This window comes from Hyaena hyaena, unplaced genomic scaffold (assembly GCF_003009895.1).
Source record: "Hyaena hyaena isolate Hyena2069 unplaced genomic scaffold, ASM300989v1 scaffold_11, whole genome shotgun sequence".
NCBI classification, from domain to species: Eukaryota; Metazoa; Chordata; class Mammalia; order Carnivora; family Hyaenidae; genus Hyaena; species Hyaena hyaena.
In genome coordinates this window covers 8078393-8093880 of record NW_024080643.1, presented here as the reverse complement: position 1 = coordinate 8093880, position 15488 = coordinate 8078393, and the positions used below count along the sequence as shown (strand labels likewise).

The 15488-nt window shown below is 38.6% G+C and overlaps 1 protein-coding gene across 4 annotated transcripts in view; it reads left to right on the top strand.

Annotated features, from left to right (window-relative positions):
- Nucleotides 1-421: 421 nt before the first annotated feature.
- The window catches only part of IFT88 (intraflagellar transport 88), a 111090-nt gene continuing 96023 nt past the window's right edge, over nucleotides 422-15488 (top strand). For 2 of the 4 annotated variants that reach the window (XM_039255418.1, XM_039255407.1), the window contains exons 1-6: nucleotides 422-440; nucleotides 6749-6805; nucleotides 7920-7973; nucleotides 8603-8666; nucleotides 9389-9458; nucleotides 14766-14856. In XM_039255418.1, the coding sequence (XP_039111349.1) occupies nucleotides 7944-7973; nucleotides 8603-8666; nucleotides 9389-9458; nucleotides 14766-14856 (255 nt within the window). In that variant the 5' untranslated portion in view covers nucleotides 422-440; nucleotides 6749-6805; nucleotides 7920-7943. Of the gene's footprint in view, nucleotides 441-5957; nucleotides 5976-6748; nucleotides 6806-7919; nucleotides 7974-8602; nucleotides 8667-9388; nucleotides 9459-14765; nucleotides 14857-15488 lie in introns of those variants that run through there. The other 2 variants (XM_039255432.1, XM_039255423.1) reach the window with 2 other exon arrangements.

Genomic DNA, 15488 nt, shown 5'->3' with positions numbered 1-15488 from the left:
GACTCTCACACCCCCGGGCGTGAAGCCCTGGCGCCGCAGCGGCCACTGTCGGGCCAGGATCCATCTCCCTCTCCATCCTCCATCCGTTTCTCTCCCAAACTACGTCTCCGCACTTGTACCTTCTTTCATGTGGCCTCTTCTCTGCCTGTAGTTGTGGAGCTTGTTCTGCTGGTTTTCAGGTCAATTTCTGGAGTCTTTACGGTGATTTGACAGTGATCTAGTTGTGTTTTGGGACAAGGTGAGCCTCGCGCCCTCGCTCTCCTCCACCGTCCTCCCCAGTCCCTCCCCACCCGGCCCAGTTTCAAACGCAGGGCTCAGTACGCTCCTCCTGAAGCACAGCTCCCGCAGCGTTTATCTTCCCAACGGAAACTCCGGACCCATGAAACCGAACTGCCTTTCTACCTTCTGCCTTTATGAACTTCCTACCTTAGGTGCTTCATGTAAGTGGATTGTGCAGTCTTTGTCTTTTTTGTGACTGGCCTAGTTCACCCAGCATAATGTCTTCAGGGTTTATCTGTGCTGTAGCGTGTGACGGGGTTTCCCTCCTTTTTAAGGCTGGCTGATAACCTTACGTATGTAGATCATACTGTTTCCACGAACCGTGGGGTGCCCCTCCCTCTTGGCTCTTCCCAGCAGTGCCGCTGTGAACATAGGTATGCACATGTCTCTTTGAGACCCTTTTTCAGTTCTGTGGATGTATACCCAGAGGTGGGAGTGCTGCATCCCGCGGCAATTCTGTTGTGAATTTTTCGAGGAGCCTCCATACTGCTTGCATGACAGTTCCACCATTTACAGTCCTGCTAACTGTATCAGGGTTCCAGCTTCTCCACATCCTCACTACCGCTTTGCCAGTAGCAGTTTTAATGGACGTGTAGTAATTCTTCAGTTTGACTTGCATTTCTCCCATGATTAGTGACGTTGAGTATCTTTCGGTAGGCTTGTTGGCCATTTGCATATCATCTTTGAGGAAATGTCTGTTCAAGTCCTCTGCCCATTGTTTAACTGGGTTATCTGATTTTTTGTTGTTGAGTTGCAGGTGTTTCTATATTCTGGATATTTACTCCTTATCAGATATATTATTGTCTCCCATTTTGTAGTTTGCCTTTTCTCTCTGTTGATTATGTCCTTTGATGCACAAAAGTTTTTAACTTTGATGTAGCTCCATTTTTATATCTTCACTTTTGTTGCCTGTGCTTTGGGCATCATTTCCAATAAATCTTTGCCCTGTCATGAAACTTTTCAGCTATGCTTTCTAGAAGTTTTATAACTTTAGGTTTTATGCTTAGACCTTTAATCCTTTTTGAGTTAATTTTTTGTGTGTCGGTGTAAGATTAGGCTCTAATTTCATTCTTCTGCAAGTAGAAATCCAGCTTTCCCAGCACCGTTTGTTGGAGACGCTGACCTTTCCCCATTATGTGGTCTTCGTACCTTTGTGGAAACTCACTTGACCATAAACGGGAAGGTTTTTTTCCTGCACTTTTTATTCTATCTCCTTGGTCTCTTTGTCTGCCCTTCTGTTAATTAACGTTTTACCAATGCATAAATTGCTAGAGTATTTTTTTCAATAGTATTATTAAAATTTCTGTGTGTGTCATGCAAAGCATAGGCATCTGCCTTCTGCAATGCATGGAATCTGTCAAGCTTTTTTTTGTAGTTGAAAATAAACAAGGTTGGCACTAAGTAAAATAGCAAAGAACAGAAAGTTCTATCCCTAATGTTCTATGTCTAGTATTCTTTTTTTTTAACTATTTTTCCCCACTGGCTCACTACTGTATAGCAGTGGATCTCAATCCTCCCCAACAACTGTCCCAACGTACATTTGGCTTGGAGATATTTTTGGTTGTCACAACTTGGGGGAGTGCCACTGGCATCTAGCAGGCAGAGATGCTGCTAAACATCATACAATTCACAGGGTATCCCCTCCCCATAAAAATTATGTGGGGAAAGGTCAGTGATGCCAAAGTTGAGAAACTCTGGTATATATAAACTCCTCTGCTTTAGATCAAGTGTCTTTTTGCTTTTATCTTCTTTCACTTTATTACTTTCTCTCTTTCCTCCCTGCCGTGTGTATTATTTAGCAAAAATAAGTGATTAGGACTAAACAGCTTACAGTGGAAATTATCTTGTGAGTAGCTTTCCCATCACATTTATGTAAGTGAATTTAGTGTAGTTCCCTGCAATGAGTTTAACCAACTCTACAGTTAGAGAACACAGAGAGCTGTGTACTCTATAAGACTATTCTCATGTCTTCTTTTTTTTAAGTTTATTTATTTATTTTGAGAGAGAGAGCATGTGCAGGCGAGGAAGGGGCAGAGAGACAGGAAGAGAGAGAATCCCAAGCAGGCGCCCCACTGTCAGCACAGAGCCCGAGCAGGGCTTGATCTCATGAATTGTGAGATCATGACCTGAGATGAAATCAGGAGTTGGATGCTCAACTGACTGAGCCACCCAGGCATCCCCAGACTATTCTTACTTCTGATACCAACTCCAAGTTTAGGGGATTCCGAAAACCACCTTCAGATTCAATTATTCTTTTTTTTTTTTAATGTTTTATTCATTTCTGAAAGAGAGAGGGACAGTGTGAGCAGGGGCGGGTCAGAGAGAGAGGGAGACACAGAATTGGAAACAGGCTTCAGGCTCTGAGCTCTCAGCACAGAGCCTGACGCAGAGCTCGAACTCACAAACCGCGAGATCATGACCTGAGCCGAAGTCAGATGCTTAACCGACTGAGCCACCCAGGCGCCCCCAATTATTCTTTGAAAGGGCTCACAGAACTCATTGAAGGCTGTTATACTCATGATTTACTACAGGGGAAGGATACAGTTCAAATCTGCAAAGGAAAGAGACATATAGGAAAGAATTTGGGGAGTCTAATAATAGAACATCTGGTCATCCTTTTCCTAAGAAATCCTTCATGACATTAACTCCTCTTGGCCACTGTATATGATGACAGTATCTACGGAAGGAATATTGCCGACTAGGGAAGACCACTCACAACTTGGGTATTCAAGGTTTTTCCTGGGACTCTATCACATATTGTTTGCATGGCTGATGTTTAGTCTCCAGCCCCTTCTGGAAGTTTCGACTAATACATCTGTAAGTTAAAACTGATGTTACGTTGTCCCAAAGCGCCTATCATAAATCACATTGTTCAGTTTTCTGGTCGCCAAAGCCCCTAGGCAAAGACATACATATCAGGCAGGACATTCCAGGGGCTTAGAGGTCACCCCTAGCACCCAAGAGCAAAGCCAGACCTCTCTTTGGATAAAATTAATTCTTGACTACGCATTTCACAATCAGTGTTTTAATCTTAAGGTTACTTTCATCACAGAAAGAAAACTCATATGGTGAGTTCTTTCAGCAAGCTAATGACTAGACTATAAGCTTTTTGAAGAAGCTGACTGTTTTATACAGTGTTCTCTTTGCCTACCGTAGCTGCTTTATAAGTCTCCATTCCATGACTTAGTAAATGAGCAAACAGTTTCTTCAGTTTACTGATTTCAGGTGATAATTTTACCATGCTGGCCTTTCAGTGATGTTTAGAAGTGACTTTAGAGATCCTTATAGGCAAGAAAACTGAAGCCTAGAGAGGCTAGAGTCTCACAGCTGTCCATAACTGCGGTAGAGCTTAAGCCTCTTGACCTCCTAATGAATGGTATTTCCATCACACTCTACTTATTATGTTAAACAGGGAGAAATTACATAAATTCTATGTGAAAGATACTAGCTTACTCATGGGATAAAATTCTAGCTAGTTCCAAAGGACTTTATAATCTTAGGAAGGGAAATAAAATGGGTACATATGTTCAAAGCATAATGTAATAAGTATTGTAAAAAAAAAAAAAAAAAGTGCAAGTTGTTATGGGACCACAAAGAGATTGTCACTAGTTGGGATAATCAGACAAAGATGCTTAGAATTTAAATTTACAGTTGAATATTGAAGGGTATGTACAATTAAGACTGACCTTATGATATGGGAAGAAAGGCATTGCAGATAAGGGAGTAAGGCAAATAAAGCAAGAGACAGTATTTTATCCACTCTATCTGAAGAGATCATTCTTATGCTAAAAATAAAAAAATAAGAATATGGATTTAGTCATTAGTAAGTAGTTAAAAAAATAATGGTCTCTTTCCTTTTCAGTTTGTTCTTATGGAAAAAATTGCTGAGACCCATATCCTTTCTTTTCAGTGTTTTCTAAGATTTGTCAGATCAAGTTTGTTCATGATTTTGCTTAAGAGGTCTGTATTTTTACTGACTTTTTGGGTTGAGGAGGCTACTAGTTCTATTAGAAAGATGTCAAAATTTACACTATGTAGATTTATTTCTTTTTTTAGGGTTTTGCTTTATTTATTTGGAGAAAAATATTTAGAATTATTATATTTTCAGTGTAAATTGAGCCTTTTATTGTTTTTGAAATGTCCTATCTCTAGTAATGCTGTTTGTCTATTTTGTCAGATATTAATATGTTGATATGGCTACTCAGGCTCTTTTTTGTCTAGCATTTGCATGATATGTCTTTCCTGTCTCTTTGCTTCCAACTTTTCCATCCATATATTTAAGACGTATTTCTCATTAGCAGAATGTAACTGAGTTCTGTTTTTGAGATGCAGTCTGAGAATCTTAGTCTTTTAGTGAAGTATTTAGTCTATTTAGATTTAATGAAATTACTGATTTGGTTTTAATTTATTGTGTTACTATTTGCTTTTGGTTTTTTTCCTGCCTCTTTTATGTATCATTTTCTCTCATTTCTTACTTATTCCATTTCCCTCCAATGTTATCTTGGGAATTTACATTCTTTAACCATTCTTTTAGTGTTTTCCTAAAAATTACATTACTTATCTTTATTTATTTTTTTTTAAATTTTTTAATGTTTTATTTATTTCCAGGAGAGAGAGAGAGACAGCGTGAGCAGGGGAGGGTCAGAGAGAGCGGGAGTCACAGACTGAAGCAGGCTCCAGGCTCTGAGCTGGCAGTCAGCACAGAGCCTGACTCGGGGCTCGAATCCACGAACTGCGAGATCATGACCTAAGCGAAAGTCGGACGCTTAACCGACTAAGCCACCCAGGCGCCCCTACTTATCTTTAAATTATTAAAGTCTAGTATCACTTAGTATTTTACTACTTCCTAGACAATGCCAGGATTTTACATTTTCAGCAATTTTTCAGTTCTGTAATTTTATAGTTTCCAATTCTCTGGTGAAATTGTGTCTTGTCTTTTAATTTCGTTGATCATATTAAGGAGCATAGTTATGTTAAAGTGTGTATCTGACATTTCCATTATATGTATCCATTTCTGAGTTTCTGTTCTTTTGTTCTCTTGACTTTTGGTTAGGTAGTCTTGCCTCCTGTAAGTCTGGTTGTTTTCTATTGTTGTTTTTAAGATTTATTTTTAAGTAAACTCTATATCTAACACAGGACCCAAACTCACACCCCTTAGTCTCCTGGCTCAGCCAGCCAGGCTCCCCTGTCTGGTTGTTTTTGATAGAGTGTCAGGCAGTGTAAATGAAAAATTTCAGATAATTCGAGGCTATATGTCTGAGCTGTCCAGTATGATGACTACTAGCTACATGTGGCTATTTACATTTAAATTATTTAAAATAAAATATAAAGATTCAGATCCTTATTACACCAAACACATTTCAAATGCTCAACAGCCACATGTGGCTAATAGCTGTCTTATCACACAGGGCAGATATAGAACATTTTCATTACTGCAGAAAAGTTCTATTGGATAGCACAGCTCTAGGTGATCTTATCTTTCACTAGAGAATTTACTTTTGCTTATGGCCCTAGAGACACTAGGAGTCCTGGCTCACCCTAATCCAATTAAGTTTGAGATGATTCTTAATTGGACTTCAGTGTTTATGAGGGCTAGTATACTTCTCATTTACTTTTCACTTGTGGGGTATAGCCTTTGAGGTCACAATCTAAAGCTGGAGGATTACCGGTGCTCTGTGTTTTATCCCTTCAGACCTGTAAGTCTGTAGAGAGCTGTGTGCAGCTGCCCAGCCATGCCTCTTGGAGAAGAGCAGGCTCAAATGCAGAAGTACCTCTCAAACCTTCCCCTTTCCTTATCTTGGGACCTTAAAATTTTTCACTGACTTCTTGGTTTTCTACCGTATTCAAGTTGAGTTTTCCTAAAACTATTTTTGTCCCCCGCTTTTTCAGTTCTTATTGGGAAAGTTGTTCAAAAGAGCAGTCCATCATAGCCAGAAGTAGAGCTATTCTAGTAACGATGTTTTAATCAAATACTTCAAACAGATATGCTTCCCAATTAACATGCATAGAACATTTCAACCTACATGGTCCTATTGGATTCCAGCTATAGTTTTGTGATCAGGGTATCCTGATTTCAAAGATAAGAAAATTTAGGTTCATAAAGATACACATAAAAACAGCTGGTAGTAGGAAAGCAGAGAATCTGTGTGTATTTTGTTAGGCCTAGTGGCCGGCAGTAATAAGTATGCATGATGAATGCTAGAGACAACCATGAATACTAACCAGGTTTCTCGTTGGTACCTCAGGTCATTCTAAAACCCCCTTTCTCCTTTAAAATGAATTCTAGAATATGTCTTCTTCTCAATACTTTAAAATACCTGGGCCCCTTAATATTTAGGAAAATTGAAGGAAAGTTGTCCTAAATATAACACTTCCCTATTGATGAGTCTGTATTTCCCATTGCCTTTTTAGTTTTCAATTGTGTAGTTTAATCTGAATTCCATTAATTATGTCTTTTTTCCTCCCCAAGATAACTGCTAAAATACCAAGCACAGCAGTTACTAGACCTGTAGCTACTGGATATGGGGTAGGTTTTCTTAAGCTAAAAATATTAAGGTGCTTTTTCTCATCCATAAGTTAACTTTAGGCCGTTCTAAAGAATTTTGGCTATCTTTCAGTCTATGACCCAGGTATATTTTCCATTTTGGATAGTTACAAACATTATGAAAATCTAATTCAACTAATAGCTTTTGCCATTCTAGTCATCTTGATTAGAAGTTTATCAGAAAATATTTTATTATCATTTTCTATTTGTAAACCTTATGTTTATTGATTGACGTCCTCTCATTTTCTGTGTAATATTACCAAGTCTTGTGTATTCCATTCATATTTTATGTGGAGTTAAATATATAAATAATGATGTTTATAATTTTTTAAAACCTATCAATTAATACAGGAAAAAAGAAAATTTGAGAAAACCTTCAGAGACATATATTTGGGTCTTGCTTTTATTTGAGATCTTCAGAGGAAAGATGCTATATAAAAATCCATAAAGGAAAAATTTTAGGTCTTGCCAAAATTTGGAAGTTAGCATACGTGAAATAAAAGGGGAATGGGAGAAAAATGGAAGAATGAGGTGGAATAGCATTTCCTAGTCCATATTATAATGTTTCTTAAAGGTCAGAAAAATGGCCTTAGTACCTAGAGGTCCAGGAAACTTGACTTTATACTATTCCTTTAGATGAATGAGGAGAATTGTCATATACATGATGTAACTGCGTGTCAAATGAAACATGCTTTTGTTAATCAGCCTAAGCATGTTTTACTCATAGATTTGATTTTTCGGTGATGTTTTAGACAGGAGACTGCACATATTTTCTGTGAAGAGCCAGACAATTTAGGCTTTGGAGGTCAGAAAGTCCCCATTCCAAGCTCTGAGTTTGTAGCGCGGAAGCCACCACATGGCGTGCAGACCAATGGAGGGTAGTTGTGTTCCCAGCTGAGGGTTGTGCTTCACTGAAGCTTGTTTTAGAGTTTTATTGTTTAATCTTACATCCTCAGGTGATAAATGGAAAAATTAGGTTTACTTGCCAATAGAATGAAGAAAAAAAGTTATGAAGAAAATTTTTATAACTTGGTTTTTATAAAATTAAATATAGATTTTTTTGGGAACCATTTTAATTTAGTTTTCTGTTTACTAGTCCAAGACATCCCTGGCATCATCGATGGGAAGACCAGTGACAGGGGCTATTCAGGTATCTCTGTCATGTGGTTGTTCATTTTGGGCCTCTCTTGTCACTTAGAATATTATTACCAACTTTTTTTTACTATGTTATTTAAAAATGTTAAAGGAAGCATTTCTTCCATAATGACCCTGATTTTGGGCTAAAGTTTGGCCTATTCAAAATCTTTGGAGGTAAGATCTCTTTGGACTTACATAGGTCTCAAATGAAATCCCATTGGGGAGTGGACAGAGGAAGGAGAGTTTGCTTGTGTGGTAACTCTGGGTCCCATTTTTCCTGTGCTGTCACTTACAACAATTCCTAAAATCTCTCTCATAGGCATATGGGAGACCAATAAAAGTGGAGGAGTAGCCAGTTAATGACCTATATAACTTATATAAGATCCTACATAAAAATCCATGAATTTGTCTTTTCAAACTAGGAGTAAGGCCAGTTAAAGCAAGGGATTGAAGTTTTATAGGGGACGGGGAAGGTGGAGACAGGACTGACCTATGAGGAGGCAGAGGTAAGGAATAAGCAGGTAGCAACTAAAACTGTGTGAAAAATTAGGACTACATTAATGTATGTGTTGTGTGCAGAACTAAAAATAAGAGGTAAATCTTATTTAAGAATACTTTTTAAATGATTGTTTTTCTCTCAAGGATGGAGTTACTAGACCAATGACAGCAGTGAGAGCAGCTGGTTTTACCAAAGCAGCTTTAAGAGGTTTGTTATATGTTCTCGTCTGGTGATTTTTTCACATGTTTTCACTTTGTTATTTTCTGTGTGTAAATGAAAATTACCATTTTCATTAAACCTAACATCCCATTGGTTATAAGGTATGTCATTATTTTAGGCACCATTAAGAAAGGAAAGGGGTAATGAAAATGTTCTGCATCTTAATTGGCATAGTGGTTATACTGGTGTGTGATTTGTCAAAATGTACTGAATTGTACATTACAAATATGTGCAGTGTTTTTAAAAACTGAAAAATGCACAGGTTATTTTGTTTAAGTTAGAGCTCAGTTTAAAAATTGTAGGTGACAAGTGTTTAAAGATGTAAGTTAACTCATAATTTAAAAATGAAATTATGACAAAAATTAATGTATGTTATACCAACAAAACTAAAAACCCACTAGCAGGTCATTACACACGACTGAATTCAGAGTTCACAATAGGCTAGATTACTGTGGGGGAGAAGTGAGCACTGACAGAGTTCACTCATTTCCGTTTTCACATTTTATTTACATAGTTTTATGTATAGAAGAAATCTTACCAATTTCTTGATATATAAAATATTTATATAGCCATAATAAATGTCCTGGCCATTTAATAAATAGATAAACCATTTAATAAGTAGGTAAATTAAATAACTTGTGCAAGGTTTTATGTTTTCTTCAACTGTGCAGTGTCACAAGTTCAATATGAACTCTTGAATTGTGTCTCAGGCTCTGCATTTGACCCCCTTGGTCAGTCAAGGGGCCCTGCTCCTCCTTTGGAAGCCAAAAATGAAGATAGGTATGTAAATCCTTATGCTGTTGTTTTATTGTTGTTGTTGCATATTTTTAATTTTTATTTTCCAAATACATAATTCTCAGTTATTTTAAAAGTGCTTATCAGAAGCATCCCTATGTTTATAGCAGTGTTGTTTTTAATAGCCAAGATATGGAAGCAGCCCAAGTGTCTACTGATCAATAAATGGATAAAGAAGATGTATACATATACAATGGATTATTACTCAGGCATAAAAAGAATGAAATCTCGTCATTTCCAATGACATGGACGGAGTTAGAGAGCGTATTGTTAAGTGAAAGAAGTCTATCAGAGAAAGATAAATATCATATGATTTCACTCATACGCGGAATTTAAGAAACAAGGGAGAGGTGGATAGTGGCAGAGTGGGGGGGACCCTAGACTCACCTCACCCCACAAGTACAAATAAATAACTATCAAATCATCCTAAATGCCCCAGAAATTGACCTGAAGGCTGCCAGAACAAACACCACAACTAAAGGCAGAGAAGAAGCCACCCTGAAGAAGGTAGGAAATATGGAAATGCGGCCGAGATGAGAAAAGGACCATGGCTGCTGTGGTGGGAGGGGGTCGTGGTTGCAGAGAAGGGTGAGAGACAGACCAGCACGCGGAGAGAATGAATTCCCACACAATTGGTTTGGAAATTGAGAAGGCCTGAATATGGTGAGTTCTTGCAACCACTGAGGCATAAAGCCTAGAGTTTTAAAGCTCAGGCTGTTTGGCCCTGGAAGAGCCCAGAGGATATTGGGGTTGCTCCCGAAGAAAAGGCAGGGCAGGGGCGCCTGGGGGCCTCAGTCAGGTGAGTATCGCACTCTTGATTTTGGCTCAGGTCACGATCCCAGGGTTGTGGGACCAAGCCCTTTGTCAGGCACCTGTGCTGAGTGAGCCTAGAGCCTGCTTGAGATTCCCTCTCTCTCTCTGTTTCTCTCTCTCTGTCTCTCTCCCCTCCCCCCTCACTCTCGCTCCCTCTCTCTCCCTCTTTTTTTCTCTCTCCTTCTGCCCCTCTCCCCTACTCGGTCTTCTCTCTCTTTCTCTCTAAAATTAAAAAAAAGAAAAAGGAAACGGCGGGGCAAATAGCCCGCAGACAGACAGCATGGAAAATGCGATCTGAAGAGCACAGAGGGCGCACAACAGGGAGGTCATTCTCTGTCTTGAAGCTGCCCTGAGAGGCAGAGTTCATGGAGAGACCCTTCCGTGCCCCTCAGCATGAACACAGAGCAACCTGCAGGAACAGGTGCCGCGCTGGCACTCGCTCCTCACTTGCTCCCAGCAAGCCACGCACCCACGTGCCCCAGTGGCTGCCCTTCCCAGTCAGGCCCGCCTCAGTCCCAGTGCGGTGGGACCCCTCCCCGAGAAGACCAGCCCGAGCCCCTGCCCAAACTACACCTTCCCGCCACGGAGTCCGTTCCAGTGGCTGTGGTGACAGGTCTCATTTCACCACATGAATTCAGTAAAGTTGCAGGATGGAAAATCAATGTGTAGAAATCTATTGCATTTCTATACACCCATAATGAAGCAGCAGAAAGAGAAATTAAGAAAACAATCCCACTTATAATTGCACCAAATAAGATACCTACGAGTAAACCTAAGTAAAGAGATCAAAGACTGGTCCTCTGAAAACTATAAAACAGTCATGAAAGAAACTGAAGATGACACAAAGAAATGGAAAGACATCCCATGCTCATGGATTAGAAGAACAAATATCGTTAAAATGTCTATATGATCCAACGTAATCTACACATTTAATGCAATCCCTATCAAAATACCAACAGCATTTTTCACAGAACTAGAACAAACAGTCCTAAAATTTGTATGGAACCAGAAAAGACTCTGAATAGCCAAAGCAATCTTGAGAAAGAAAAACAGAGCTGGAGACCTCACAGTTCTGGTTATATTATAGAGCTGTAGTAATCAAAGCAGTATGGTACTGGCACAAAAATAGACACCATAGTTCAGTGGAACAGAACAGAATATCCAGAAACAAACCACATTATATGGTCAATTCATCTTCAACAAAGCAGGAAAGACTATCCAGTGGGGAAGAAAATAGTCTCTTCAGCAAAACTGTACAGCCACATACAAAAGAATGAGACAGGACCACTTTCTTACACCATACACAAAAATAAATTTCTATAGTAGCATTATTTATTCCATATATTTTTATGTAATAAAAATATTCCATATTTTTATGGAAGCAATCCAAGTGTCCATAGATTGATGAGTAAAAGATATAGATAGATATTAAAGTAACTATATATGTATATACGTACATATATGTATATGTATGATGGAATATTATTCAGCCATAAAAAGAATGAAGTCTTGCCATTTGCTAAGACATTGGTGAAGCTAGAGAGTATAATACTAAACAAAATAAGTCAGAGAAAGACAAATACCATATGATTTCACTCACATGTGGAAGACAGAAAACAAATGAGCAAAGGAAAAAAAGAAAGAGACAAATCAAGAAACAGACTTTTACCTATAGAGAAATTGATGGTTCCTAGAGGGGAGAAGGGTGCAGGGATGGGAGAAATAGGTGATGGGGATTAAGGAGTGTGCTTGTGGGTGATAAGTACCAGGTGATTAAAATAAATACTTTTTAAAAATAATTATGAATCCTCAAAAACAAAAAAGAGATCATGTCAGTGGAATAGTAGTCAAAACATCATCCCTGGTTCTTGAAACTAGCGCAAGAATCAAGTCTAAGAAAATAGCCATGTGTGTTCTATGCAGTTTTATTATAACATTACTTGACTGGAAGATACGTTTAATTTTTATGGGAACCAAAATTGATTCCCTTGAAGGCCAAATGGAATTGAAAATATAATGGGATATATGTTTAATTTGAAAAAATATTTCAGAGAAAACAATTAAGGGAACGTACAAGAAGCTAGTCATACCAATATTGAGAAATTTAATTTTTTCAGTATTTTGTTCTGTGCTAGTGTGAGTAGCCAGAGGCTGTGGTATAAATTCAGGTGTATGCGTTTACTGGTATCAAAGTACCATTGACAAATCCCTTTTACAAATAGGAACATAAGCCGGTGTTTCCTGAGTATTCACTATGTGTTAGGTGCCATGTAAGTGCTATATGTAAGTGAAGACTGAGCTGTTTTTATCATTAGTTCAATGAGTGAGAAAGTAAACACCGAGATCTTTACGTGGTGACACTAATAAACGGTAGGACTGAGATTTGGAAGTAGGCTGTTTCCAGAGCTCATGCGATGAAACGCCACACTGTTTTGCTTCTGTGGTTTTAAATTGTAGTTTTGGAAGTCAGTATGTGGGCTGTTGTATAAATTAACAATTTCTTTTTCACTAACAAGGAACCTGTATAGAAAATATGTTCACTTTGTATCCTAGTTAATAACGACTAATAACAGTGTGTTAGTTTATTTAAATAGCACGTCATTTAGGATCCTTTCAGTTGCCACCAACAGAATCCATATCAGAAAAACACACATACAATAACATTTGTTGTATAACAGGAAATCTGGAGGAAGGGCACTTAAAGAGATGATTGATCTAACTGCTCAGTAGCATTTTGCCTGGTTCAGCTCGTGGGCGATTCCCTTGGCCTTGTTCAAGAGCCCGCCCACACTGTCAGGCCTCAAGGGCCCGAGAGTTCAGTCTCCACATAGTTAAGAGTGCTTGGAGTCAGGAAGTCCCCAGTCTTGGATCCCTTTTCAAAAGGAAAGTAAACCTTCCCAGAAGCCCCCTGCCCCAAGTAAACCTGTCCTCATTTCTCACTGGTCAGAAGTGCATCACACGTGCAGGACTGAACCCAACGCTGGGTAGGAGAACGAGACCCCCAGGGACTAGCTGAGAGCCCGAATGCAATGACGAGGCTGCTGGCGGGTCCCCGCGTGAGTAGGTGTCCAGCAGTGTGCGTACAGAGCTCATTTTCCTGGCCTGTGATAGGACAGAGTCGTTACTTTTAGTGTCTTTGTAAACTTCTCTTACGGATTTTTAACTTTAAATTTTTATATTCATATGTTTGGTTTAATATTAATAGTCTATAAGCAACATTTATTAGACATTTATCAAGGGTGTTTCAGAATACATAATAGAATTCTGTACTTTGTTGTAACCTTTATAAAACCACATCTTAAGCTCATTGCTCAGAATTTTGTAGAGTTTTAGTAAATGAATAAAGTTTTTATCCTCCCTAAGTTTATTTTTATTTTTAATCTTTTTAGTGTTTATTTATTCCTGAGAGAGAGACAGAGGGGAGGGGCAAAGTGAGAGAGAGAGAGACACACAGAATCTGAAGCAGGCCGCAAGGCTCTGAGCTGTCACACAGAGCCTGACACATTCCTCAAACTCACGAACTCTGAGATCACAACCTGAGCCAGGGTCAGACACTTAACCAACTGAGCCACCCAGGCGCCCCTTAAACGACTAAATTTATAGTCAGATTCTACCAAAGAATATGATTCTATAGACAAAACTATACTATTAAATTTATTCCTGTATTTTTTTAAAGTCCATTTGTAGAGAAGTAAGTGAACTGCTGTGTATTCTGAAATATTCATAGTAAAATTTTATTTAGGCACTCATGTGCATTCAGAGTATTGTGATATTTTGCTGGATGAAAGTGGTAGCAAAATGACATTAACGTTATTTTTGAAATGATTTGGGAGTACTGGGTTTGCTCCAATGGAATCAGGAGTTTGAAACTTCTTTACATTGTTCGAAATATTCTCTAGAATTCCCAACTGGTAGTAGTCAGTAATCATCATCACCATCATCGTCTCTTTTATGGGGGCTTCAGTTTTCCTCACCTGAAGGTATACTTTTCATTTGTCGTAGCATCTAAAGAAAGGATCCACTTTCTTTTAAGGATGATAATGTTATCGCATGGGTCTTTGAATTACCTTATTTGGGTTTAAATCCTAGCTCTGTAAACTAGCTGTGTGACCTTGACATAATACTTATTAAACCTTAGTTTCCCTATCAGTAAAATGAGAGTAATGGTAGTACTTATATCAACTGTTATTGTGAGGATTGAATGACATAATTAGGGTAAAGCATTTGGTTTAGTGTTAAATTACTAATTACTGTCTGAGTGTTTATTTTTATTAACTAAAATATGTTATTTTTACTGTTATTGTATAATAATTATATAATTACTAAACAGTGCATTTGCTCTTCAGCGCCATTTATACATTTATCTCATTTGTGACCTATTCTCATAAAACCACGAAATGGAAAATGTTGTAAGTAAATTAAATTTTAGTATATATTATTAGCGTTTGAATCAAAGTACACCTGCTTTTTCTTTAATAGTCCAGAAGAAAAGATTAGACAATTAGAGAAGAAAGTAAATGAATTGGTAGAAGAAAGCTGTATTGCCAACAGTTGTGGAGACCTGAAATTGGTAAGTTCATAAACTCCTAGGACTCAGGATGATGAAGTGTGTGTACTTTTATATATGCACAAATACAAGACATGTACAGGTTTCCCCCAGCTATCCAAATGTAGAGCGAAACCTTTCCTAAGTCAAAATGGCATCAAAGAAACAGTTGCCTTTAATATACATTGAAGATTTTTTTAGCATTCCCAGACCCAAAAAGTAACCTCTCCTAGGCTTCCCTGATACCTTAGGACACATCTTGCCAACTGATGCCCAGCATAAATCAAGATGGAGCACAGATGCTCACAGAGGTCGGCCTCTGGTGGCTTGGTGCTGAGATGCCCAGGGTAGCTTTCTGAAAGGAGCTTGGTGGGGCCACTCTGCTGCCGGAGGGGGCACTGCCTCTAAGGTAGTGCTGCGGGGTAGGCGCTGCACACTATTTCACTGCTCGCCTTTTTTCATAAGAGCAAAAATCCTCTTCAGGCTTCTTTTAGTTAGCAGAAACAGACCAGTGTAGGTCTTTTGTTAGAGCAGAGTGGCATTAGGCAGCCTTTTGAAAAGTGGGGGATACTTGTGAACAGATAAACATGTTTGTTTTGCTATTGACTGGCCTACAGTTTGCACTGAAGCAGTTATTTTGAAAACATAGGCAACTG